Here is a 26,455-nt window from a genome sequence, read left to right on the forward strand (position 1 = left end):
TTCCGCCAATGGATTAGTTACGTCATCAAATGCTCCCTTTGGAGTGGTAGCGGGTAGATTTCCGATTCCCCAAAAAATAAAAAACTGCATAAGCTGACTACCACAGAATTATGTGAACTACAAATTTGTTCTACTACTCGAGCAGGTGACCAAAAAGTGCATTATCAGAACAAAATTTGATCAGTATTTCACTCAGAAATCAAACAAATTAAGTTTAGATCCACCTACAAAATCACACACACACCTTACCACATCAGAGCAGAACAAAACTATTAGCTGCAGTAGATTCACATAGCCACCTCAAAAACTAAGAGGCGTCATGCCTAAAGCAAAGAGGAAAAAAACCAAAAAAGGCAATGGAGCAAAAATTGAAATTAAGTTGGCTTCCTCATGTTTCGACCGGCACGAATTACCTCATCCACCAACAGCAACTGGGAAGCTATGACAGGCCTGCACAAGATAAATAATGCTTCAGAATAAGATAAGGGCCTGCTGGGTTTGAAAGTTTCAAGATTTTTAACAGTACCCGGAGTTGATAATTTGGCGTTTAACAGAGTAATTGTCGAAGATGCCTTCCATCTGGGGATCAATTGGTTCTCCAGTGTGATGGTTCAAACCCACAACGTTTCCTCTATCATGTTCATTCTGTTATCATCAAATAAACCATGTAAAATGGTCTTAGTTTCTCGATCCTTTCTATATAACCAGACAAGTTTGAGGAATTATTACCTTTAAAGAAATGATGACATCCTGAGTGTCCAGGCCAGAATTCTCCGCTAATGTCTTCGGTACAACCATTAGAGCGTCCGCAAATGCTTCAACTCCAAGTTGAGCCCGCTGAAAATTCAGGATTTCTTTTTATAAGGAATTAGGTTTCGTTTGTGACGGCTTTTTTATTGCTTTTTAAAACAATAAATATTATTTTTTATATATTAAAAAGCTGCTTTAAGAAGCAGTAAGAAAGCTGTCCCAAATAAAGCCTTAGTCACAAGCAGGTTGCTGAGTTCAGAGGAAAAATAAAGGTGTGGGTAAGTTGCTAACCCCTTGAACAGTCTTCTTGACATTATTGATCAAATGCTGTCTGGCTGCAACCTCAAAAGCCCCAGCCCCCTATAAACAAATTTAAAGCGTCACATTATGAAGCAATGATTTCATATGATTCGCACAATGGGAGAGAAGTAATATCCAAGATGCGGCAAATGAGTATTGTCAATAGTAGGCATTGAAGAATTTGAACAGAAGATTTCATCATATTTTTTTATAAAAATAATAGAAGGGTCGTCTATGGATATGAGAGATGCATTCAATTGTTTCAGTAGTCCCAATTACATAGCCTCACTAAAGACATCATCTCTACAACCTTTATAGAAATAGTTCCCCTATATACGTCAATTTTGAAGAACCAATTTGCTTTCATGCTACAAAGATATACAAAGTGACCTTTGTGTTAAGACAATTAATAGCCAGGAAAGAATCTGATAGACCAGTCCCTCCTGGACCGGCCAACCGGCCCAACCCTCGGGATGGATCAGGTGCTATAGCAGGCCTGGCGAAGGCCTGCTGATCTGCAGGAGCCAAATCCAGCCCCCTGGGGTGGAGTCCACTGCCTAGGGAAGAGAGAGAGAGAGAGTTGTTTAGTTATTTTGCGTTATTTTTTATGTTGATTGTGGCTGATTTTCTTTTTCGGTGCTTGGCGTTCTTGGGCTGTAGCGGCATATAGAGAATTAAGAGGGATAGATCCTCCTCTCGAATAAAGGATCAATTCTATCTTAGTATTTTCCTATTCCTTTCATCAAATAATACAAAATATCTTTTGTTTTTCATGTTTTGTTTAGAGTTTTGTGGAGATTTATCGCTGATTTCCCAAGATTGATAACTTTCGCTTAAAAACTACAAGTGTTCCCTATCAAATTGGTATCATAGTAGTTTTCTGAGCTGTTTGTGGGTTGATTCGGTGAATTCCTGCAGCAAATTTTCATTCGAAAACGTGGCTTTTTGCTGTTTTGGGGGTCAAGATCCAGATTTTTGAGTCTAACAAAAATTCGGATATTGATGGCGGCCAAGAAGGTGGATACTTTGGAAGAACGGCTTGAAGATGAGATGTGTCAAATCAAACCAACAGTAGAGGATAGAATTTCCTCCATAGAAGGCAAGTTCTCGTATATTTTCAAGAAATGGTGAAGAAAATATGGAATCATCAAAACTAAAAGATGGCATCATCGGAGGCAAGAGGGCCGGTAGGAAGAAATATGAATTCTAAAATTCGTAGGGATGAAAATGAGGTGGAGAACGCAGAGGGAGAGGGAAGAAGGCCCCATCTGGACCCTTTCTAGAGAGAGGAGAGGCGTGGAAGGTATGGAGAGAGGTGTGGACCTGTGGGGTATGAGCAATAGGGTGCTGATTGGGAAAGAAGGGAAGGGGATTATGGCCAAAGAGATGCTGATTTTGACGGAATAAGGGAAAAATAGAAGAAGGGTTTGGGTATGAACGCTCGCACGTGGGGAAAGAGAAATTCTTGAGAGTTCAAGGGAAATGGGGGAGATTCGAAGGTCCGAAAACTAAAGATGCCCATTTTTAAAGGAGAAGATGCACATTGATGGATTTACAAGGTAGAGAGATACTTTGCCGTCAATGGATTGACGGAAAAGAAGAAGTTGACGGTAGTTGGCCTATGTTTCGAAGAGAAGGCATTGGCTTGGTACCAGTGAAGAGACGTGAGGCGGCCCATACATAGTTGGAAGGAATTCAAAGAGTGCTTACTAGAACGTTTCCAAAATAGCAGGGGATGAGACTTCTATGAGCAGTTCTTTGCCCTAGTACAGAAAGGCTCGGTGGAACAATACCGGGAGAGATTTGAGTACCTGACGAGTCTACTGGATTGACTGTCTGAGACTGTTCTAGAGGAAAATTTTATGAAGGGGCTAAAATCAGATATTCGGATAGCAGTGAGAGTCATGAGACCTCGTGACTTGGGAGAGGCTATGGTTTTTTTAGCTCAGATGGTTGAGGATCAAAAGCACCTATAGAAGGGAGCCAGAGGTGACAATTCAGGTCGACCATATAGGATGACTACCACTCAGCACCTAAGGGTTCGACACTGGGCAGCCTTCGCGAGACCCCAATGGAGAAGCATGTAGGAGGAGAAAGTGGGAGGAAGTTCAAAAGGCTGACTAAGAGGGAGATGCATGAGGAGAGGGCGAAGGGATTATGCTTCCAATGTCATGAGAAGTATACTCCATGACACAGGTGCAGGGACCGAACTCTTCAGGTTCTCAGTCAGTGATGACTAGAAAACTGAGGGAGGTAGGCGTGAGGCAAGTGTAGAAGAGGAGGACAAGTGCATCTAGACATGGCAAAGGTCTTCCTGAACTCAGTGATAGGATTCACTCCGAGTCGTACCATGAAAGTGAAGAGAGAAAAAGTAGGGGAAGGTGGAGACGGGCTGGGTATATGTAGGGGTGTAGTGCCGACCATACAGAGGGTTCATGTGAGGGAGGATTTTCTCCCATTGGAGTTAGGGAGCATTGATGTCATCCTAGGATGAAATAGCTGCAAACCTCAGGGAATACCAAGGTCAACTGGGGAGCAATGACAATGGAGTTGATGGTGGAGGGTAGAAGTGTAGTGATCAGGGGAGATGTGAAGCTATCCAAAGCCATGATGTCACTTAAAACCATGGTGATAAGTATACATGAGTTGCAGGAAGGTTTCTTGGTGAAGCTACAGAGGCTAGAGGGGATCAGATTGGAGAAGGGTGGAGTCATTCCTCCTTCGGTATAGCCATTGATTTAGTAGTTTAGTGATGTCTTTTAACCATCTCAAGGATTGTCATCGCCTAAGGAGCAGGAGCACGCTATCACCCTGAAGGAATGGGTGTCACTCATCAATGTAAGGACATACCGTTACCCTCAATTTCAGAAGGATGAAATAGAGAAATTGATCAGAGAAATGCTGGAGGTAGGGATTATCAGGCCTAGTGTGAGCCCTTTTTCTAGTTCAATGCTATTGGCTAAGAAAAAGGATATGTGTTGAAGGTTCTGCATGGACTGCAAGGCTGTGAATAAGAAAATTGTGTCAGACAAGTTTCTCATCCTAGCAATAGATGAGCTGAGTGGGAAAATTATCTTCACTATAATAGATCTGAAGTCATGGTACAATCACATCCGAATGAAAAGTAAGGACGTGTCGAAGATTGCTTTCAGAATGCATGAGGGACAGCATTATGAGTTCCTGGTGATGTCTTTTGACCTCACTAACGTAATAACCTAAATTTCAGGTATGATTACAAATATTTTTTTCTTAATTAAATTCTAATTATGATTAGCAATTAATTATGGGTAACAAATAGATTCTTGTTCTACTAATTAATAGGTTATTGTTAAAGAATTAAGTAATTAAAAGTTATTGTCAATATTAATAAACTATGGTTAATGTTTATACTATTGTTAATTTAAAATAAGTTATGTTAATTAAAATATGTTAATTAGGCCTCTAATAAGATTCACGTACTCCACTAGCACTAATATCATATTAATTAATATATGCTTACACTCAGCCACTTCCAAACAATGCATGCAGCGGTTCAGATGAATGGGAAAGGATAAGCATTAGCATATTAGAGAAAAACCGAGATCTGCTATTCCATACGGTCCTTCAAGCAGCCAACAGTAAGAATAAAAGAAAAGGCCATCATCAAAGACAAAAAAGATTAAAGGAGAAGAAAAGAATTGAAGAAAAATATAAGTTCGACATATGAAATTATTAGAATTGCTAAGAACCACCTTAGAATTTTCAAATAAGTTTTAGCCACACAAAGAACATTAAAAAAATAATTTCCTAATGAAAATAACTTAATTATAAATTCAGTATAATGATGACACAGGCAGAATTCTTCTAGTTAGCTGGACGGTGTAAGAGGGACTAGCAGTAAGATTATCTACAAAAATCATCTCTTGCAAAAAGTTAGAACCAAAAAATTCCAAACAGAGCAGGTAACAAGACACTAAAAATGAATGGTTAAAAGAGACTAAATGTTCCAATGTCTCACCAGTATAACAGCCTCATCCTCAAGCGTATTCTTAACAGATCTGAGACCATCACGTACAGCATCCTTGATTTGTGCAATTGTGTGATCATTAGGTCCTGCATTAAACAGAATACCAATGGTAACAAAGAAAATGATGGAAGATAAAACTGCAAACCACAATTATATTGAAAAAAAGGGCAACCAGAGAGAGTGGGAATGGTGCAGATGATCAAAAACCTTTAATCAAAATTGTACAAGAGTGAGGATTTTTCACGTTCTCAACAAAAGTGTACTTCTCCTCCCCAAGGACATGCTCATAAACAAGCCCAGCCCAACCAAGACAATCTGGGGTTAAGCTATCAACTGAATTAACAGCTTCACCGCCACAAGCCAATATTAGTCTTTCCATATTTCTCCTCTTCGCTCTTCGAAGAGCAATAATCTGCATATTTGCAAATCAAACAAACAATTAAAAAGGAACAGTGTGATTATTTGAAATTATTACAGTATCCCATAGTTGTTCCGACCTGAATAGAAATGCTCCTCATAAGCACAAGAGAGATGGTAAAACAGATAGTACAAACCATGTTATGGAAAGTTATATAAAAGGACAGAAAACCTTGAAACTGTGCTCTATCATGGAAAACTGAAAAAAACAGAGAACTTGAATATACATGATTCACTAAGTTCTAGAAGCCAAAAACCATTGTAAGAATATGTTCACAACTTGGAGCTTCTATCCAAGATTGGTAACTTTCAACCAAAGGGTATAGAGTTTGTTATATGAAAAGGGGTACCGGGATATATTGTAAAGCACGCATTCATTTCATAGATCAAGAATATCATCATAAGGATTTCACACCCAAATAACATGCGTGTTCGATAGAAAGGCAAATGAGTTCAGCTAAAAATAGTTGTCTAACTACAGTGTTAACACGGAACAGAATCCCTAGTGTTATCAACAGTTAAAATGTTGGCATGCAATCAGCATCTTTATAGACTATTCTCACAGCCATAGAAAGGCATAGCAAGTTTCTCCCTAATGTGCCAAGCCAATCACTTATAGCATGGAATTAACTTAGACTGAACAGTCAAATTACAATGGACTTCTACATAGTATGTGATGCTACACAATAGATGAAGTCTATTGTTTAGGCAGTTATTTTATTTTAAGTTAAGAATATAGATTTAATATGCTTTTGGCTCTTAAACGGACACAATGGAAAAAAAGGATTAGCTGACCCCACATAGTGGGATAAAGGCTTCATGTTGTTGTCTATTGTTGTCTTAGTTGTCTATTGTTGTTGTTGTATGCTTTTCAATAATTTTAGGCCTAAATTTGAAAAGGAATATATTTAAATTTGATCTTATCTTGATAATGTTGTTTCTATAAATAGAGCAAAGTGCCTTACAATAATTTAGTTGATGATGAATTGAACAAAAGATTTTCCTGTGGCCTTCCCATTTGGGACTTCTTCCTCTTCCAAGATTTCTCCTAGTTTTCTCCATTGCTACCCGTGCCACCCTCCCTTTGAGGTGTGTCCATTCATCTATCTCCTCAAACCCTTTTTTCTCTCTAACACGCTTGTCCTCTTCTATATCGGATTCATCATATCCCTTCTCAGTATTAATTAGAAAAAAAAAAAACACACACACACACACAAAGACACACACACGCATCTTCATTCTCAATGCATCACAGCTATTCATTGGTATTTGAGCCTCACCAGCTTCCCTATAAATTTCACCCATGTTGGTTGCACATGTAAACGTTGTCCTTATCCCACACCCACACCTTATTTCGTCATGTTTGTGCTTTAACTTCTACCCCCATCTTCTTCATCACGCCAAGCACTTCATATCGTTCTTCGTTCTAGAGGAAGCATGAAGGATGACTCCAACAGATCTACAAAATAATTTTTTACACCATCACCCAGCTTAAAGCTTCTATTACCATCTTTTACTGATGGGGACATCAACAAGAGGTTTCGACGCGTTTATCAGAGCCGACACAGGAGATCGATGGCCATGATGGAGAGTCTTTACTTTTGATGCATTTTATGTATTAGCATTTTATGTATTAATAATTTTATTTCAGTTTTTCCGTTTTTGCCCTTATGGGTAGTTGGTCGCTATTGTAGCCCAAGGGGCATTCTAGTCTTTTGTTTTATTATCATTTTGAGGCCTATATATATGGAAATTTTCTTATGCATGAGGATTATTGATGGAATGAAATTTCTTTCTCTTGTTGATCTCTTTGTGAGTTCATGAAATTTCCCAAGATCTCTTTGTGAGTTCTAGTGAATAGTGGTTTTACTTTCCGCATGTACTTTGTTCGCCGGCCTACTTGGGCTCACAAGTCGTCGGCCACCTTCCCACCCGCCGGCCAGCCATCCACCCGCCGGCCCTCCTCTCCCTAACATTCAATTTTTGGAATTCAAATTTCGAATTTCAAATTCTTGCCATTTAGGGAAAATCCAAATTAGGAAATTTTTGCTCATGAGTCCAATTTCAAAATAAATCAAAGTGGATTTATTTTACTCTTTCCTAATATTCATTGCTTATTTGAAAACCTCCCCACCTTCTCCCAAATTCCCTCCCTCCTTCATGATGCGCCGGCCCCTACATTGGGCTCCCCATTAATTGCTCAATTACTCTCTCCCCTTATTTGAAATCCAAAATTTGATTTCAAATATTTTTCCCCCCAATCTCATTAAAACTGAAATTAATTTCAATTTTGCAACCTCTCACTCATCTTTCTCCAAACCGCCGGCCCCTCTTTGACTCCACCCCATTAAGCCTCCATTAATGCCTTAATTGCATTCAATTTGGATTCAAATTTCAAAAAATTTCCCTCCCAATTTATTCAAAATCTGATCTTAATTTCAGAATTTTGATTAAACCACATCACCCCCATCCTAACCTAACTTTTACCAAAACCCTAGCCTCCTCTCCACCTCTCCTAGCCGCCCCTCCTCCCCTCCCTCCTCTCAATTCACCATGTATGGTGGAATCCGAATGGAACTTTGGATTTGTGCATGACGATCAAGATCAAGTCGACATCCTCCAATCGCCATTCTTTGACGTGGGCTTTGATTTCGACGACACCGTTGAAGAATACATCGACCATAGAATGGCGTGGGCTTTGATTTCGACGACACCGTTGAAGAATACATCGACCATATCCAATACACCTTAGTTGACGTGATCGACGAGCAAAGGTCAAAGGGACGTTGGATCATCATTGGACGACCATCTTCCTCCACCACTCCGGCCACCTTTCCAAGAATGACGATCTTAGGTTCCTTCTTCCTCGGAGTGACCTCGATTCTAATGTGGATACTCTTCTTCCGCTAAAGCCTAGAATATTTGAGCGTATGGGCTCTAAAGGTGAAAGCTCTCATTATTAAATCACGGATTCTTGTTTACCATCGTAGCTTTCCAATTATTCTTTGCGTTTTCTTGAATTGTTTGGTTAATCGACTTCGCTCTTCTTTGCCTAAGCAAGTTAAAGAGTAAGAAATCCGAAGATCATTCCGTGTTATAAGTAATCACTTTATTTTGGGAATACTTTGTTAAATTGCTCTCTTTAATTTCTTAAGTAACTCTGATTGTTTCACACCATCTACCCTATCCCCCATTACAACATCAAGATTGCCCACAAAAACCACAAAATCCCTTCCAAGTCCACCAACAAGCTATGCTCTAGATTCACAAACAAGTGCAGGTCTTTAATGCCAACATAAACCCCACTGCATAGCTCATCCAAACCTCCATACCCCCCAACCTCCATGCCAGCACAGACAAGAATGTTATGGAGTCAATTTATAGATATGAAGGTCGTAGCAAGCATCAACAATCTGGAAATATGTTCACCTTGGTCTTACAACATTACATCCATCTCCACTTCTATCAATTCATCTACGAGGACATTTGATGCTTTCAAATTTGCTTGTAGTTCATCTTTAGCACTAAACAAGAACCATCTACACATCTTCTAGAAGTGTCGCACGCATCCTTGCCCACTCTCTCACATTATTCGCATTCACCAGCATCCACCCACAAAAATCACAACTTCCACAATTTCCGCGCCCATTCACAAACCAAAACTGTTGTAAGTTCGCTTCACTTGTGCCATGCAGTCAAACCAAGCAATAAACCTAAAATAAAATGGCAACTTCAATCAATTAGCCAATACTTTAGATCAACTTAGTCGGGTTTTAATAATGTGCTTCAATAACTACAATGAAAACTTTCTACAACTATCGTTATTGATATTTATGTTTTATCATTTCATCTTTTTCACCGTGAGATGAATTTCTCATCTTCCTATCTTCTCGAATTGAAATTATTAGCTCTATTCCAAAGAGGGTGATCTTTAGTTAGTCCTTCAATAGCATTTCAATTTTCAACTCTGAAGTTCCCTGCGGCTCAAAAGAATGGATATCCCATAGCAAATATAAAGTTCATATTGTTTACGATTGATTTTATTTAATTATTTTATTGGTGTTAGGATTTTATATTTATTATAGTTTTTTTAATAGTTTTAAGTCTAAATTTTAGTAGGATTAAATTTACATTTGACCTTATCTTTGTAACCCTATTTGATAAATAAAATCTAGTGTCTTACAATAAATCAAATTTTATGATGAATTCAAGAAAGGCTTTGATTTGGGGATTCTTCTTCCTCCCTTTTAGGATTTCTCCTTGATTTCCTCCATGTTGTACTATGTCTTCCTCTCTGATAGATATTCATTAATTTATCTCCTCAATCCTCTTCTATGATTCTCCTTCAATAACAAATGTATCCCTTCCCTTCTCAATATTACTTACAAAAAAAAAAACTCACCAAAATTTTCATTTAATTACATCGCTCAACATCAAAATGTGTGTTAACAAAAATGAAGAGTAAAAGAATATCACAAATAAAATTGATTTTAAAGGCTTAAAACATTTCAAGTGTTTGCAAAAAATGCTATTGCACTATTAATTCTCACGCAGGGTTCACAAATTAAACTATCAACACTCATCAATAGAATCATAACATACACAAATCCAAATCATCTTTGAGAAAGGGGTTACTTCTAATTCATTGAGAAACTTTCACATTCAGCCACTCATTGAGCATAAATTTACTGAGGCAATATTTGGAATGCTTTTCAACTATTTTAGTGGTAAGAAAAATAATTAATAAAAATAATAAATTTGGAAGACACGTTGCTATTTTAAACTTTTTTCTTGAATATTTTTTTAAAGCATTTTTTAAACTGTAGTTGACAATGGAGTTTTCAAAAGAAAAAAAATAGAAATGCTAAAACTGCCTCAAACAAAGCCTGAACGATAGCCCGTTAAAGAGAGCTACTAATTATCAAAGGAGATTGAGTAGTATATATAAGAAATCAGTTTTCATAACTAACCCCTGCTCTAGCCAGAAGATCCAAAGATGGAGGATCAATGCCCTTCTGATTGATCACAACAAAATTACTTTCATTGCCAGAGCAAACCTGCACACGACAACAAACAATAAGTTGCTGAATTTCCTCAATAAAACACAGATATATTTGACTTACCTTTTGCTTTAATTCAATGATTTTTTTTACTCTCTCATCAACTTGACGTCTTTCAGCAGCAACCATCTTTTCTCTCTGCTCAGCATTCGAGTAGAAAAAACCTGCATTTACTTCGCTGTGCAAAACAAGTATTAATGGCACATGCATACAATGAAGAACTCGGCCTATGTTAACAGAAACATGTTTGCTCCCCAAGCAATAAAAAAAAAAAAAGACACTTTCCAAATTTTATTAAGATTTTGAATTGAATAACAGAATCTCCAAAGTATAGCTAGTAGAAGTTAATCCAACCTGGATAAAATAATTAAATTGAATATCTAGTATCCCTTAATATTAAGAGGGGGAATATCAAAGGATTTTTCTTTTTTATGGAGACTGTCAAGCACAACATCTCGATTATTTTCTTCATCATATCTTCCAAATTCTCAAACCTTCCTTCCATCGCTGAAAAACGCTCATTCAACAATCTCACATCCCTTCGCGGCTATTCTAATTTCCCCTCCAACTTTTCTTCCAACGTCTCAACTTTCTCCCGACCATCGGTCCCAAGAAATTGCTCTAATACCAATTCCAAAAATCAGCGAACAAACAGTAAATTTCATCAAACCAATAGGTTTTTATTGATAAGAAAATAAATACGAACAACCAAGATACAATGGTCCTCTTTCGATAGGATGTCCTTCTCTCCCAAATTCTAGACGCTACTAGAATCCCTCACAAAAAATAACAAACAACAAACACTCACCAAAAACTCATCAATAACATATCCTAAATCCTAGACAAACTCCTTCTTAAATAGCCCTAGAACACCATAACACAAATAGAACATTCCTAATCAGCATAAACATAATTTAGGAAATCATCCTAAATAATTAGAATCTTCTTAAATAGCATAAACATGATTTAGGAAACCTTCCCAATTAAAACCTCCCTAAGTAAATTCTTCCTAACATGAACCATATTTAGAACCTTCTTAATTCCCTCACAACCAAATCAGCACTCTTTCTCTAAACAAACATTTCAAATTTCCTCCCAGTCAAATCAGCCCTCTTTAAATATTCTTAATTCCCTCCCAATCTTGATCTTCTACTATAAGTAATTACTCTTATTTTATCTTCTTGCCCCCCCTCCTAGTGGGACCCACCGACTTAGTTGATCTATCATAAGGATGGTCATTGACCCGGCATTATTCAACAAATAAAGTTATGATATCATTAAAAAAAAAGAACATTTCCAACTGATTTTGTAGATCTAAACAATGTCGTCGCCACTTCCCAAACACCCAACCAGGGTTCAGGATAAAAATATTGCATAACTCTTTTATAAAAATATTGCATAACTCTCTTCCTTGACTCATAAATAAGAAAATACAAGTAGAAAAAAAACTAAATACCATCTGTCTGAAAACCTTTAATCTAGTGCTTAAAAAAGTAAACACCAATTAAAATGATCTATTTTTCTACCATAGGTAATAAAACCAAGGGAATCATAATATAGAAAAGGATAAGCAAAAGAACAAACTTCCAATGTTCGCAATGAATACAACATCTGCAGGTGCAATGAAAGGGAGTATCCAGGTGAGTCCTTTACCTTTTCTCATACTCCAATGACACGTTGCATGTCAAGATATAACAATTTTCTGCCCTCCGCTTCATATCAGGATGTCTAGATCCATGATCAAGGACAAGACCCTCTACCTAAAAAGGCCAATAACCACGTAGGTAAATTCAACTGTCTCGTACCACCCAATGACGAGCATTAATCAAAAACAATTTATTAGGATCAAATAGACAAGCTTCAATGTGTCAACAAATTATCAAAGGTATTGCTTATTCAAACAGAAAATATATAATAGAAAGATGAAGTATCAAGTGCAAATACCTAAGAAATGGTGAATAAAAAATTGTTCTGTAAGGTAATCAAAATTTGAAGCTATCGAAAAGGATTATATAGATTCAACAAATGTGGACTAGCAACATCTTCAACAAATAAGCCAGAAGTGCCACGAAATATTAACTAAATGGATCTTCTACAATGAGAAGCAATTAGCAATCTCAATACTGCAAAGCTTAAAAAGATGCATCAGTTACGGAATGCATGAATGCACGCCTAAAAGGAAAAAACACAACGGAATATATTTGAAAGGAAACAATGTCCCAAGAAAGGTGCCTCTTGTAATACGCTGCCAAGATTTGTTCTTTTCTTCCAAGTTACATCTTCATGATGTACGAGTGCTCGTATGATTTGGCCTCGGTAAGGTTGTTTGTTTTCAATTCAAGGTTCTTATAGAAAGAATGAAATCAAACCAAAAGATGGCATATAAAGTATTTGACCCATCAGATTAAGGACGGGCATAATGCATGCTGACTACCTCCTGGTCCCTTATGAAAATGACACCCTCATTTCTATGTTTGTGAAGTAGATGACTGCATATGATGAAGTCCTTCATTAACTGCACTTTGGCGACGCTTTTGAAGTTGAAGGTCATCCTAGATTCAACGGTGCCCAGCTGACAATGCTTCAAAGGTCAAAGGTCATTCTGTAGGGTCCCATGAACATCAGAGCTAATGCTTGCCCTTCTCTACTACATTCAGTAGATATTTTAAGGCAAACACTCTTTGACTCCTGTTTCACTTCCACAACAACAGAATTTTTGCCAATTCCCAAAAGTAAAAAAAGAGAGCAGAAAAATCCCAAGGAGCGAACTAGCAAGGTCTACAGGATCATATTATGAAGAAGAGAAGATAGAGTAAATTTTGAATTCATATTTCTACCTAACTTTATCACTGTTCTTCCTACTCTGTAGTCAGTGAATGTTTTCTTACTACATCAAGAATTTTGAATTGTTCTTTTCAATGCTACCTTTATACACTAATTCTACAGATTATTATGGTTTACCTTGGAAGTTTATGGTCCGTAAAGGATTGGAATTTATGGGACTTTTCATCGTTTTATCATACACTTAGAGGCTAGAAAAAGATAGTTTTTTTTCCTATTATTCATTCAAATTTACAGGAAAAGTGCAATTGGCAGTCCCAATTGTAGATCAAAAAAGTTTAGTGGTGATATTAGCTCAACAAAGTCAAAAAATATAAGTCGAGATACATAAATTGAATTTTAATTTAGTATGTGCTACTGCTAGGGTATTTCTTATGAAAAAGCTCCACAACTACAGAGAACAATGATCTTGTTCATTCGGACATCAATCAAGAGTGAAGCGCAACTACTTAACCCAATCTAGGTGAAAAATAGTTAAGGGCGAACAAAAACATCATCCAGAAATGAAGCGTTCTAGTGTAAACCAATTATGATGAAAAGATGAAAGCGGAGTTAAGGTTAAAACAAAATTATATTTGCTATATAGTTTTACCATATCTTTTTTTTTTTTTTTTTTTTTTTTTTTTTATAGTTTTACCATATCTAAATTAACAAATGTACTAAATTATTTATAGTGGAAATCTACAATATTTATGAGTTTAATATTTCCTCATTATTGAGAATACCCTCCTTTTACATTTTCGTAATGATTCTCTTCTTTTTACGCACATATAGGAATGTCTATGTTTATACTGAAAACACAAATCAGTAAAGTTATAATCATTTATGATTTTTTCTTTTCTAATATAGTACCAAGATCATGGATTACAATCATCATGATCCTCTCTAAACACCTTCCCACAGAAGTCGTTGAACTTATGATCACCATTGGACTGTTCTCACACTTCTCTTTGCCTATTACCCATCCATTCTCCATCAACCTCAACACCACCCTCAACCCCCCCCCCCCCCCCCTAAGATCATCATCTATGTCTAGAGTGCAATCCTCCGATAATTCCATTTTCTTGAAAGATGCTATCATGCCCACATTATTTTACCATTTCTATCGCACCAATGAAAAGATTGAACTGACACCATCGAAACTCTATATCAATACTCTCTTCATGCATACCTACATAGCCATTCTCTATCGATATCTATGTTTAAAGATCATATATGTACCCTCCTTAACATGGATCTCGTTGTCGACTCTTTTTATCTATTTAGCACTATTGTCTTTCACAAATCAATGTGCTCCTCTTGCAACACTCGCACCCTTTCGGCTACAAATCTTTTACAATTTTATCTCTGGTCCATACTGCTTTCAGATGCAAGTTGGCATCCGTTCGCACATCTAACATATCTAAATTATCACATGTACCTCGTTCATAATAGGAAAATGCATCATTTATAATCATAATATTCCATTGTTATTATGGATATCCTCATTTGTTTTACTTTCCTTAATTCTTCTCTTCTTTTATTTATATATCGACGCATATTTGTTTGACTAGAAAGTAATTCAATAAAAATAGTCATTTATGATTTTCTCTCTTCAAACATATGGAGTACAAATTACAAGACGAAATAATGTTAAAATAAGAATAAATATTACATTTACAATAAATTAAATTGAAACAAGAAAAATAAGTTTATAAATTGTTCTATGCTAGAAAGTTTAAGAATAGGCATTAAGTGGCACACTGATGGACAGAAAATTGATGGATAAAATGGTTGGCTTGAATGAAATCAGTGATAAAATGCTCAATATTTGATTATATAATCGAATGAAATACTAATGAGAAGATAACAAATAAAACTAGTATTTATACTCTTTAAGTTGGGCTACAATATAGCCGACAAAAATTATTTTAATGAGAGAAGTAAATTAATAAAAAGAACACAATATGATATGTTAAAACAATGATGGAAACTCAAAAGACAAGAGGCTTAAAATTAAAACTAAGCATATAATATATATATATAATTTTGTGGATAAGAAATCGACATCTATAATTCAGTATGACCGAGAGACTTAATGATACCTAGCTTTGATTGATTAAAGAACCTTGGATTTTTCATATAATAGAACGACTCCATCAATGAGTTTAGGACCTTCCAAAACAAAAATTTAGGAAGTCAAAATGAAGAATGAAATTAAGATTATTATGTAATAAAAAAATATAAAGTAGAATCACAGTATTTTATAACTGAAATTATATTGACTTTAAGATATGAATCCAAGGAGTGAGTAATAAAAATTCATTGATGATGGCGTATTTTTTAGAGGCTGTGTGACATGAGTAAAAAAAATAATATGATAAAAAATCATATCGAAAATGGGATAGGAACAATAGCTATTTATGATTAGTAGAAAAATACTCATCTATAAAACTTGGGTAGACGATGCAAAAATATATCATAATTGAATATAATTATGGTGGAAATATTAGGATGAAATAAAATGGTTATTATAAAATAGCTAAACTCCATGCAAAACAAAAAGGAGATAGCACTAGTATAGCACTAAACAAAAAATTAAAGAAATAGTAATGGTCATAAAGATGACCCATATAAGTTTGAACAAAAGGCTAATAATGATGATGTTGATGGATGAAGGGACCATTAAAACAAACACCCAAGAAAGAGAGGCTTCTACCAATAAGATGTGTTATAGGTGGATAGTAGGAAAACGAAATATGATGTGAAAAGTTGCAGTTGACTTGGACATAGCATATGAAAGGTAAATATTTACGTTTAAGAAATAGGAAAATTGTTTGATTAATTTTAAAAGAGGTTCTACTAAATCATAAATAGACAATCTTCCCCCTTAAAAGAAAGTGATGATCTTATTTTAAGGATGATGGTATTAATACAAAATTTCAAGTCCATTAAGATTCATTGCCTCACTGGATTTGTTATAGTAAGTAGGAAGATGCGAATGCCAAAATTTCAGTCCAATTTAGATTCATGCCCTCCCTGTAACGCTATGGCAATCAATATGCAAAAACTACAGCTAATATAGTGAAGAAGTATTTGGTCTAATTTTGGATATGAGCCTCCTTGTTTCTCTTCATCAACTGCACATTTTCCAATTTAAACATGAAATAATAAGTTTACTGAATATTTGATAGTTATATCAATTTATCAGTATTTGATGGCTTAAAGGTTTAGTATGAGCCTCCAAGTTCTATACATGCAGTTGTTTCTAAGAATTTTGATAACAAAAGAAGATATCCAAGATAAAATATGTTCATACACACACCTAGTCGATCAAATAATGCAACTAGACACGTGTATAAACTACAACTAGCTCTTTTACATGTATATTGCAGCTACACAGGTTTGTTTATGTTCTTTAGTTTTATAATGTTTCTTACATTGTTGTGTAATGTTTGGGTAAGTATCTAAGATTTTTTATTAATTTCAAGATGAATGATTTTTGCTTAGTTTGCATTTGAAAATTTTTTAAGAGATCAATTAAGGATGCAGGAATTTTTGAATTTAGATTTCCGTTAATTATTTGAATAGATTCTTCCTTGTTAAAGGTATAATCAATCCTCTTTCAATTTTAAGCTTAAAAACTGCTTTATGCTTTGCAATATTTTCTCTATTTTGAGCTTAGGCTGTCTATTAATTGTTATGTGTTCACTAAAAAGAGTAATTGGTCTATGCTTGACGCATAAAAACGCAGAAAAAAACAATTCTCGCACTGACAACGACCAATAACTATGTGCAATACATGCAATGGAAAGAAATACAAAAGGCCATAGATTTATTATCATTAGGTAGTCCTAGAACTTCAAAACATTATTAAGAATATAGCAAGATACTCTAATATGAAATGCTATTATTACACCAACTCTTCTAATGGATGAAGCAATTAGATCAATTACAGGAGTTGATACTTCCAGTTACCACTAAACAAGAATCTGTCTCTCCAATGTTTGCCCCTCACACTCCTTCAATATACTTATATCATTCTCAGTAATCACAAAAGCAACAAGGAAGGCAAGATAGATAAAGTATCAGAAAAGAAACCAGTACAAAAACATACCAAACGAGTATCAACATCAAATTTGTGGCGCATATGCATTATCTCCACCATAAAAAGGTCAATTGGCTCATCAGGTTTACGGATGCAGAGCACCTAGTAATATTACATCCTTAAATCAGTATGAGGTAAAGCAGCATATCACAGTCAAAATGAAAAAGCAAAAAACATCACTAAAAAAAACTGTCCAGATTGTCCCCAGAAGAAAAGGCAAAAACAAGCCAAATGCATTTTCAAAGTGATTATCACCAACTTAAGAAAAGCCTTTTTATCATGTCGTAGGAATTCCTAATGGTAGCTAAAGATGCTAATGGAAGTCTTATGCTGAAATTAAAATCGTTCAATAAATAGTCGTGCAAAATCAGAAAAATAAATAGTCGTGCAAAATCAGAAACTACAACGATATACTGACATAAGCATAAGGCCAGATGATCATAAAGGACTAGATTATTAAGGATGGATTCAAAACAAATATGAAATAAATGAATTACCATCTTGTCAAAGTAGATCTTCCTAGCACTCTCTTGCTACACGTAATCTTTGTTCAAGATAACTTGATCATGGGTGAATGCCATATCATCATAAGGTAAGGAACTAATGCATGCAGTCATCTCATAAATTATCAAAGCAACTTTACCAGCCATATTTGACATTCATCATCACCACACAGTCCTTAACTACACTGGTTCTGATGCGTGCGGACATCCAACGGTGGACTATATTCAAAGGAAGAGTCGAAGATCGACGGCCGAGATCACTCCGTTTTATTTTAGTTTATTAATTGTATTTTTATTTAATTTTGAAATTTTCCTTTTTTACCCTTTTTATTTAAGAGTCTTATCTCATGTAAATGTCCAAAGGGCAATTTTATTTTTTAGTTTCTTTTGAGGCCTATATATAGATGCCCCTTCTCTTGTATTAGATATAATGGAATTATAATAAAAATTTGTGTTATGCGCTTGTGTTCTTTTGGGAGGACGTTAGTAAGATTCCTATGGGAAGGAATCGAAATTTTCACCAGCCGTAGGATGGTTCCGGGCTCGTGATTTGAAGTCCCTTGGAAAAAGGCAACATATCACCCGTCAGTCTTCGGAAGAGTCCAACGCTCGCAATTTTGTCTTCTTTTTTTTTTATTATTCTCCTTATTTTCCTAACCACCACTTCCCCATCTCTCTTTCTCCTTCCCCATCTCTCTTTCTCATATTGGTCGAAAACTCCACCCAAACCCTAGGCCAAAAGACACCCAACCGGCCCAATCCCCTTCCCAAAGTCGTCGGCCATCATCCATCCCTTGGCTCCAAGATTCAAAATCTAGCATTCAAATCCTTTCCTAAATTAGCTCCCTTTAATTTGGAAATTATTTAAATTCATATTCAATTGAATTTGAATTTGAATTTGACTTCCTAAATGAGGAAAACTATTTTAGGGAAGTCCATCAAATCATGCAATTTTGAATTTTAAATAGGAGTTGACTTAAATCAACTTTTCTATTTTAAGATTCTAAATATAGCCACCTTTAACCCCTCATATCAATCACCCATAACCATGCTAGCCGCCGACCCTACCCCCTTCCCATTTCCTCTTTCCCTCCACTTTTCAAATTGATTATTGAAGGCATTCCTTATTCGATGCATCATAAGTTTGGAAAGTTTTTAAATTCAAATTTAAATTAATTTGAGGCTTTCCTTAATTCTCCCAATTTGAATTTAATTATAGATTTGTCATAATTTCACTTTCCTTATCTTAATAATTCAAGTTTGGAAATTCCTTTAGTCCACAACCATCGAATGTGGACACATTCACCATATGTGGACACATTCAACGTATGTGGACGCCTTCCCTTTTTTCCCCTCTTTTGGCCGACCCCCTCCGTTCTACATCAGGTTCAGTAATAGAAAAGCTAAGAGGTTTGCGGCATGAGACTAAAAGATTAAAAATTGAGAAAAACTCTTTCAAACAAAAAAGAATAAGAAAATTTATGCTTGGAATCCTACCTTTTCCCTTAAGTGACAATTTGTTCCTTATATTTCAAGGATGAAAAAACTTACCCTTCACTTTCAACAAAAAACACAGGACGGTCTTCCACATAAACAACGCCCATGAAAAAGACAAGAAATAACCTTCTATAAAATTTCATATAGGCCTATTATCACCAAGCAAAGTATGACTTCTACCTTAGCCTTCATTCAATACCCGTCCTCCACCTCCTTCAAAATGAAGGGGGCCGAAAGCAAAATAGACAAAGAAGAAGATGGATAGACACTTAAAAAATGTAAAGTTTAAGTTTTAGTAAATCTATTATATCATGATTCAAGTTTTAGTAAATCTATTATATCAAAAGCTAGTAAGATAAAGGATAAGTGAATGCCCCTTTGAATTTATCCATTAAAAGAAATTCATGGGCCTCAAATTGACCGATTCACATCAAAAAAAGATATGAAAATAAATTGCACCAATCATTGTAAGCCGGAGCTGGTTCTGTTAGATATACTAAGCAAATATACTTCAAGCAATGTCTTGTGCTTTCAATGGGTTAGACAGTCACAAGGGACTCGCCAATACAGCTCCAAATTCAGCAAGCACTACTTGCAACCAGTAGACTACACAATTTTAAGTAAGCCAATATCATTATATTGATGCCAATATGGATGTTAATTGGCCTATAGCATTCCTTGTTTAAACTTGGAACTGTGCATGTAATCTACTTTTCATTTTACGGAGTAGCCTTTTTCACCATTTAAGCTTGTTTCATTTCACTTCTCAATCTTAAGTTTATTTCATTTTCATTCACTATCCTATCCAGGAAAATAAGCAGTTATATGAGTCAATGCTGTAAACGCTACCCTTTCAAATACCTACAAGCATGGCTATCAATTCCAACAATTAAGCCGAGGGACTTCTCAGTGAGAAGATGCATAAAACATGCTTTGTTTCCCTTGAAACTGATACTTTCCAACTCAGCATTAAAATGATGATAGTTCTTGCAATGAAAGTTTTACCAACATAAAGTAAATATCCTTAGTGCAAACATAACATTTAGGCTTAACAGAATTCGGACAAGTGATGTAGTTGCTAATTCTCAAAATCATGAGGGGCATATATGATGTAGGACGTCATTAGGGCTAAGGTTTCCTAATGCAGATCTGCAATCACAAAACAACAAGAGACATAATCAAATTCATAAGATCACAAACATTTAATTTAGACAATTATTCATTCCATTAGATGAACATCAAAAAATACAATATATATATATTGAAAATTCATTTGTGCTTATCAAAAAAAAAATGTAGAATTTCAAATGCATAATATTTCATATTGAAAATTCATGCCACAATAAAAATGACATTGTATCCACAAAATATTAGTCCATTGTTCATCATTCAAAAAATCCTAATACCTTCCATACGGACAAAACAAAATGGGCACCAGGTTTTAAGCCACCAGATTCACTGAATTGGATAGCCCGTTCAACTTGTAAATCAGCCGCTAAAACTCCAAAGAGCAAGTCTAATCAGCCGCAAACATAAAACCGTAGCAGGTTTCAAGCACTAAATCAGCAAATCAGTCAAAACGCCCAGTAGTCTCAAGCACTAAATCATCCAGCTCCAACTATGCTGCTTGACACAACCACACTAATACTCCCTACCTCAAGCAGCACCAAAATGAGCACTAAACGATGCAACCTTCCAAGCTTTAATATCACAATTTTCTCCCAACCACCAAAAGAACAAGCAAGTTTAATTGGAAAATCAAAGAATACACCGCTCATAATAGAAAACATCAAAGTCCTAGAAAAGAATAAATATCCAAACCAACAAAAATAAACATATATTTCAATTCATTTGTCTTAAGCCTTAACACCTACATTTTGCGCTTCCAATTAAGTTTTGCATTAACACATCTGGATAGTTTTAAACCCAATGGCAGCATCCAAACCAAAGCAAAAACAGAAGAACCAATCCACTATATCTTCTTCTTAGTTAACTAACATTAACACATCAAAAATTAAATTTCCAGAACAGAACGCTTTAAAAAAAGAGAAACAGAAAATAAGTTGGGAATATTCAAGTTACAGATAAAATGCTTACCGCATTAACAACAATGTCAGTTAATTGATCTGCCAATGCTTCATATAACTACAAAAATATAAAGAAAGGTATATGCTTCATCATTAGAGAGGAACGAACATATATGATAGAGGGAAACAAATCAGATAAACAGTAATTACCTTTGTCCTAAGAGTTGTTCTTGCAACCATTTTCAGTATCTCTTTATCTGGCGTCTCACCCATGACAACAGGTGTTTTGAATTTCTCTAAAAACTCAATAGTTGCTCTTTTAGCAATCTCAAACCCATCAACTAATACTCTTGGATGCATCCCTACACCAAATATAATTCAATAGCAATTTAAAAGAAAAACAAGAAGCCAAACTCCACTAACATAGTAGTAAACATATTCATATATATCAAAAAGATAAGAGAAATGAGTTCAAATACTTATGACATATAATCAAAATTTACAATGAGATAATTCTTAGAGAATATCACCATGCCTAACTATTTGCTTGGAGACTCAGGTTTAACTAGAGATTCAGGACAGTAAAACTATAGTAGAAAAGATGGTGCAGCTATAGCATGTTAATGAGACTAATATTTAAAATGATCAGAAGAAAAATAAGCAATAACCAAAATATTTTGATGGCATGGAGTTCCTGAACAAGTAATTAGAGTTGAATTCTTAGTGTTGAAGAGCAAAATTAAGCAGCGCTGCCTAAAAAGCACAGAAGTTGGCAATTATCACAAGCTAGAAAAATTCACTTGGATGAATTGGGTAAAAGCTTTTTTTCTGGGGGGGGCGGAGGGGTAATCGCCAGCACCAACCTGAGGACAAATGGCCACTCCCAATTGCAGAGATCACAGTGTGCAAATTCACCCTAGAAGATCAAACTAAGGGTGCAATCATTCTCGACGAACTCCTCCAAAAAACTTGCACAAACAAGACTTCACCTTGAGGGGTACTTGCCCTAGTAGAACCCACTATCACAAAGCAGTTGTCTAAAACTAGTTTTTTTTTTGGCTGTTTATATATTGAAAGGTCTAGATCAAAACAAATACTCAAGAGGGGGTGCTTATATGTTGAAAGATCAAAACTATCCAGCTCAAAACAAATGCTCAAGAGTATGATGAACTCAAGTCAGTGCAAATAGTGACAAAAATCCAAGCACATTTCTACTAACTCATCAATTAGCTTCTAGAATTCCTATGGTAACAGAAATAAACAAAAACAATAAGCAGGCTAAATTCTTCCAACATTATCACCATGGATATTTGGAAGTAGTAACTTCAGCATTCATCTTCCATAGCCAATATCACAATTTCCTCCAGAAATAATTCCATCATATATTCTCAATCCATGAATGTCTAAAATAAATTGAGCAAAATTATAGTACATAACAATTATCAAACTTGGTTGATCCAGAAGACCTTTCTTGTACTGTAAGTTGTTTTGTAATTTGTCAAATGATTTGATTCGAGGAACTTATTCAAATGCTCAACCAACAAAGTGTAAGATATCAAAGTGCCAGTTGGAAAATTAGAAAAGAAAAAAAATTTTCATAAACAACGATACTGGCTGAAAATTTTTGTAAACTAATCAAAATCTTATATCCCGCCACACAAGCTTAAGCACAATGAAGTATGACAGCCAAATCCCATGATGCTACAGGTTAGCACCACAGAAGAAGATTTATCCTTTTAAGGAAACAAAATATTTAAAACAATACTTGAAACAAAACATAAACTTCATCTAGTCAGAATATGACTTCCGCTGCTTCCATTTGAACACTGGCGACTCTAGTGCATCAGTTCTAGAAAAATGTTGCATTCTTCCAAATCTCTACAAAATGGTCTAATTAAGTGTTTCCCTATTATAAATTTAGTTGCTTAACGCCCATACCAACTCTATTTTCCTTGTACTATTCCTAATTTTTCAGCATAACAAGCACAGATTGCTTAATAAAAGCAAGTGGGGAGCTAGCTTCCTATATTAAAGGGAAAAAAAAAACAGCAGCAATTATGAAGCAAGGAACCTCAAACCGTAAAAGAAGGTTATTCTCATATAAACATTGCCAAAAATAATATGCCACGCTATAACTTAACATTTCAATCCAAGATAGTATATCCAGCAACCACTCTTGCCACCAGTAAAGTTTAAGACCATTTTTGGATTAAATATTTAAATGTCTATTAAACTAGGAAATGCAACCTAGAAATGCATTGGCTGCCTGTAGTTTCATTTTCAATATCTCTTTTTAACCACTCAATTCAACATACAGTGAATTGATTCCTTGTAGTAGTTTCATTTCTTCATGGCATAAACTAAGCCAAAAGTTTTACAAACAATTTAGGTGGTTACAGCTTGTTGTAGCAGGCATAGTTCAAATATCATTTTCATCAAATTGCTTGAAAAGACAAACTTGGTCACAGAGTGGAGTGCTGTGTGACTTAAATTGTAAAGAAAGTCCCTCGAATTCTAACATATAGGTTCAAAGATTCCTGACTTTTGCAAGTCTTAATCATTATATGTACTCTAAAATGATCATTACACAGCTGAAACATTGCTAACAAGCTCTCTCTATAAATCATCTCCCATGGCCACTATAAGATACACAGCAAGAGGCGTGAATACGTTGTGGAAGCTGCAACTACAAAGCGAAAACCAGGAAAAAATATAATATATTGTCCCGATTCACTTCACTACTCAAAGAGAGAAGACAAGGAAAATTAATATTAACGCATCAATGACACAATAAGCCTTCAGCTTCAAGGATCAACAAAGAGAGGCTTGAAGTTCACTTACCGCACATCTTGGTGAGAATCATAAACAAACTAAGATTTCATTTGGTTCTGTTTCCTTTCAGCTTATGTTTTCAAAATATAAATAGAAAATCGCCGTTTTAAACATTCAAATTACCTATAGAGTAAATAGCATGTTTATGCAAATATGTTAAAAATTTCATACAAAATGGCATCTGCGCGGTTGTACCAAATTCAGCGTAAAACCAAAGCTTCCGTAAATGTATACACGCACTCAGCAAAAACGCTAATCACTAAAATTATCGCCAAAGCGAAATAAAAACCTCACATTAACGAAAAATCACAGAAAAACGATGAACTTAGAGCTGATATCACAAACCTTCATCAATGTATCGCTCCGACTGCTTCATAAGTTCGCCAATGAAGAGCACAGTGGAAGTGGTACCGTCCCCACTTGTATCATCCTGAGCAACGGCTGTTCTCGCGATCATGATCGCCGTCGGGTTCTGAATTTGCTGCAGATCAAACAGAAACCATATTTAATCACAAACGCAAATCATTTTACCTGCAAAACTTATTGATGTCGAAAACCCCACTGGATATCACCTACCATTTCTTTCAAAAGGGTATTCCCATCCTTGGTCAGCTTGATATCCCCCGCCCCTCCGACAAGCCTAGCAACAGAAAGCATGAAATCGTCATATATGGGAAGGAAACTGGCCGTAAAAGCAGAAGAGGAAAATAAATGAGAGAATCACATCTTGATGGTGCCCTTGGGACCAAGATTAGTCTTGAGCACATCCTGCAAACCCTTGGCGGCGTTGATATTCATATGAAGCGCCGCCGACTTGTTGAGGACCTCGGCATTAGGGTTGAGAACGCGAAGCGACATCTCCGCTCGCCGGAATCGCCGCTAACAAGGATCAAAGAGAGCGGTAGGGTTTCAAATGAACTATCCGAGCAGCAAGCGCACTCCAAAGAATCGCGAGAAATGCAGGAAAATATGTCTCTGGAGCATTCGGTTGGTGAGCAGAGAGGGTTTTAACTTTTAAGGGTGCGAGGCGAATGGCGGCTCGTCCGGTTCGGTCCGGCCGGACTTGGCTATCGGTCTTGAATATTGGGTCTTTTAAATTTTAAAAATGTAGTTTAATTAGTTGTTTGTATGACATTTTATATCCTTTTAATGTGAATTTATTTGTAAAAAAGTAGCAAGTTTGCTTATTTATAAAATAATCTGAAATTATATATATACATTTTTTTGACAAATAGAGTGGTTGAACTTTTTTGAATGTGCATATCAAATGGATCAATTGAATTTTAATAATAAATATTTGTTTCATAATAAATCCAAATAAGCACATTGATCAAAATCATTATCTTTCTATCCCTATTTATGTCTCTCTATACCTATTAGTATGCAACTCTTTCATTCTCCTAGTAAGGTTATTTTGTAACTTATGTACTATGATCATATCATACAATGAATATTTTTATCTTAATCATCTTCGTATTGATATATGTTATTCAAACAACTCTAAATATTGAGCCCATTCTTGTTGTGTTTTGAATTTTCTCTCACCGCCACCTTTTTAAAGTAATATGGGCATAGTCATTTTCAAATTCCCAAAAATCTCAATGCACAGGCTTGCATCATCTCAACACAAAAATGAATTCTTATCATTTCCACGGCTCGCATCTCATAACTTATTTTATGTCTGTCAATTCTCTAAAAGAGTTGTCAATAAATTTGCTCCTTATAAACATCTTGGAATATATATCTAGTTCATATTGTCCTTATTTAATCATTTGGATTCTATAATAACTTTTCTTTTTTCGTTATGAGCTTGATGTTGTTATCATTTCCTATCTAGGCATTTTTAAGGTATCATTTAACCATTTCCCATATGAAGTAATGGTCATGTTAGAAAATTTTCTTATAAGATTGCAATTAATATATACCATGAGTCTCCTTCAATATTAAAGGCATAATCATTCAACAATTATTTTATCATTTGTTGCTTGAAAGTTGCTTGTGGTCATTCCATGGCATGTATATGGCTCTCACATTAATATCCACCTTAAAATCACTTGAAGTTGGCCCAATATATATAAATACTCCATCTTTATCATAGGATGGGGGCAAGCATAATACATGAATTTATGCTTAAT

General features: G+C 35.4%; 1 protein-coding gene across 1 annotated transcript; it reads right to left on the reverse strand.

Moving 5' to 3' along the window:
• Nucleotides 1-146: 146 nt before the first annotated feature.
• LOC110109205 (T-complex protein 1 subunit zeta 1) lies at nucleotides 147-25,316 on the reverse strand. The gene is made up of 15 exons (XM_020840159.2): nucleotides 25,045-25,316; nucleotides 24,897-24,960; nucleotides 24,666-24,801; nucleotides 21,699-21,850; nucleotides 21,559-21,606; nucleotides 17,471-17,563; nucleotides 12,187-12,293; nucleotides 10,597-10,711; nucleotides 10,444-10,530; nucleotides 5,264-5,468; nucleotides 5,048-5,142; nucleotides 1,042-1,110; nucleotides 730-837; nucleotides 527-645; nucleotides 147-450 (listed from the first exon to the last, which is right to left on the reverse strand). Exons 1-15 carry the CDS (start codon nucleotides 25,176-25,178, stop codon nucleotides 375-377), a joined length of 1,608 nt encoding a protein of 535 aa, XP_020695818.1. The 5' UTR covers nucleotides 25,179-25,316; the 3' UTR covers nucleotides 147-374.
• Between the last annotated feature and the right edge of the window lie 1,139 nt (nucleotides 25,317-26,455).

Source organism: Dendrobium catenatum, unplaced genomic scaffold, assembly GCF_001605985.2.
Source record: "Dendrobium catenatum unplaced genomic scaffold, ASM160598v2 fragScaff_scaffold_1520, whole genome shotgun sequence".
NCBI lineage: Eukaryota > Viridiplantae > Streptophyta > Magnoliopsida > Asparagales > Orchidaceae > Dendrobium > Dendrobium catenatum.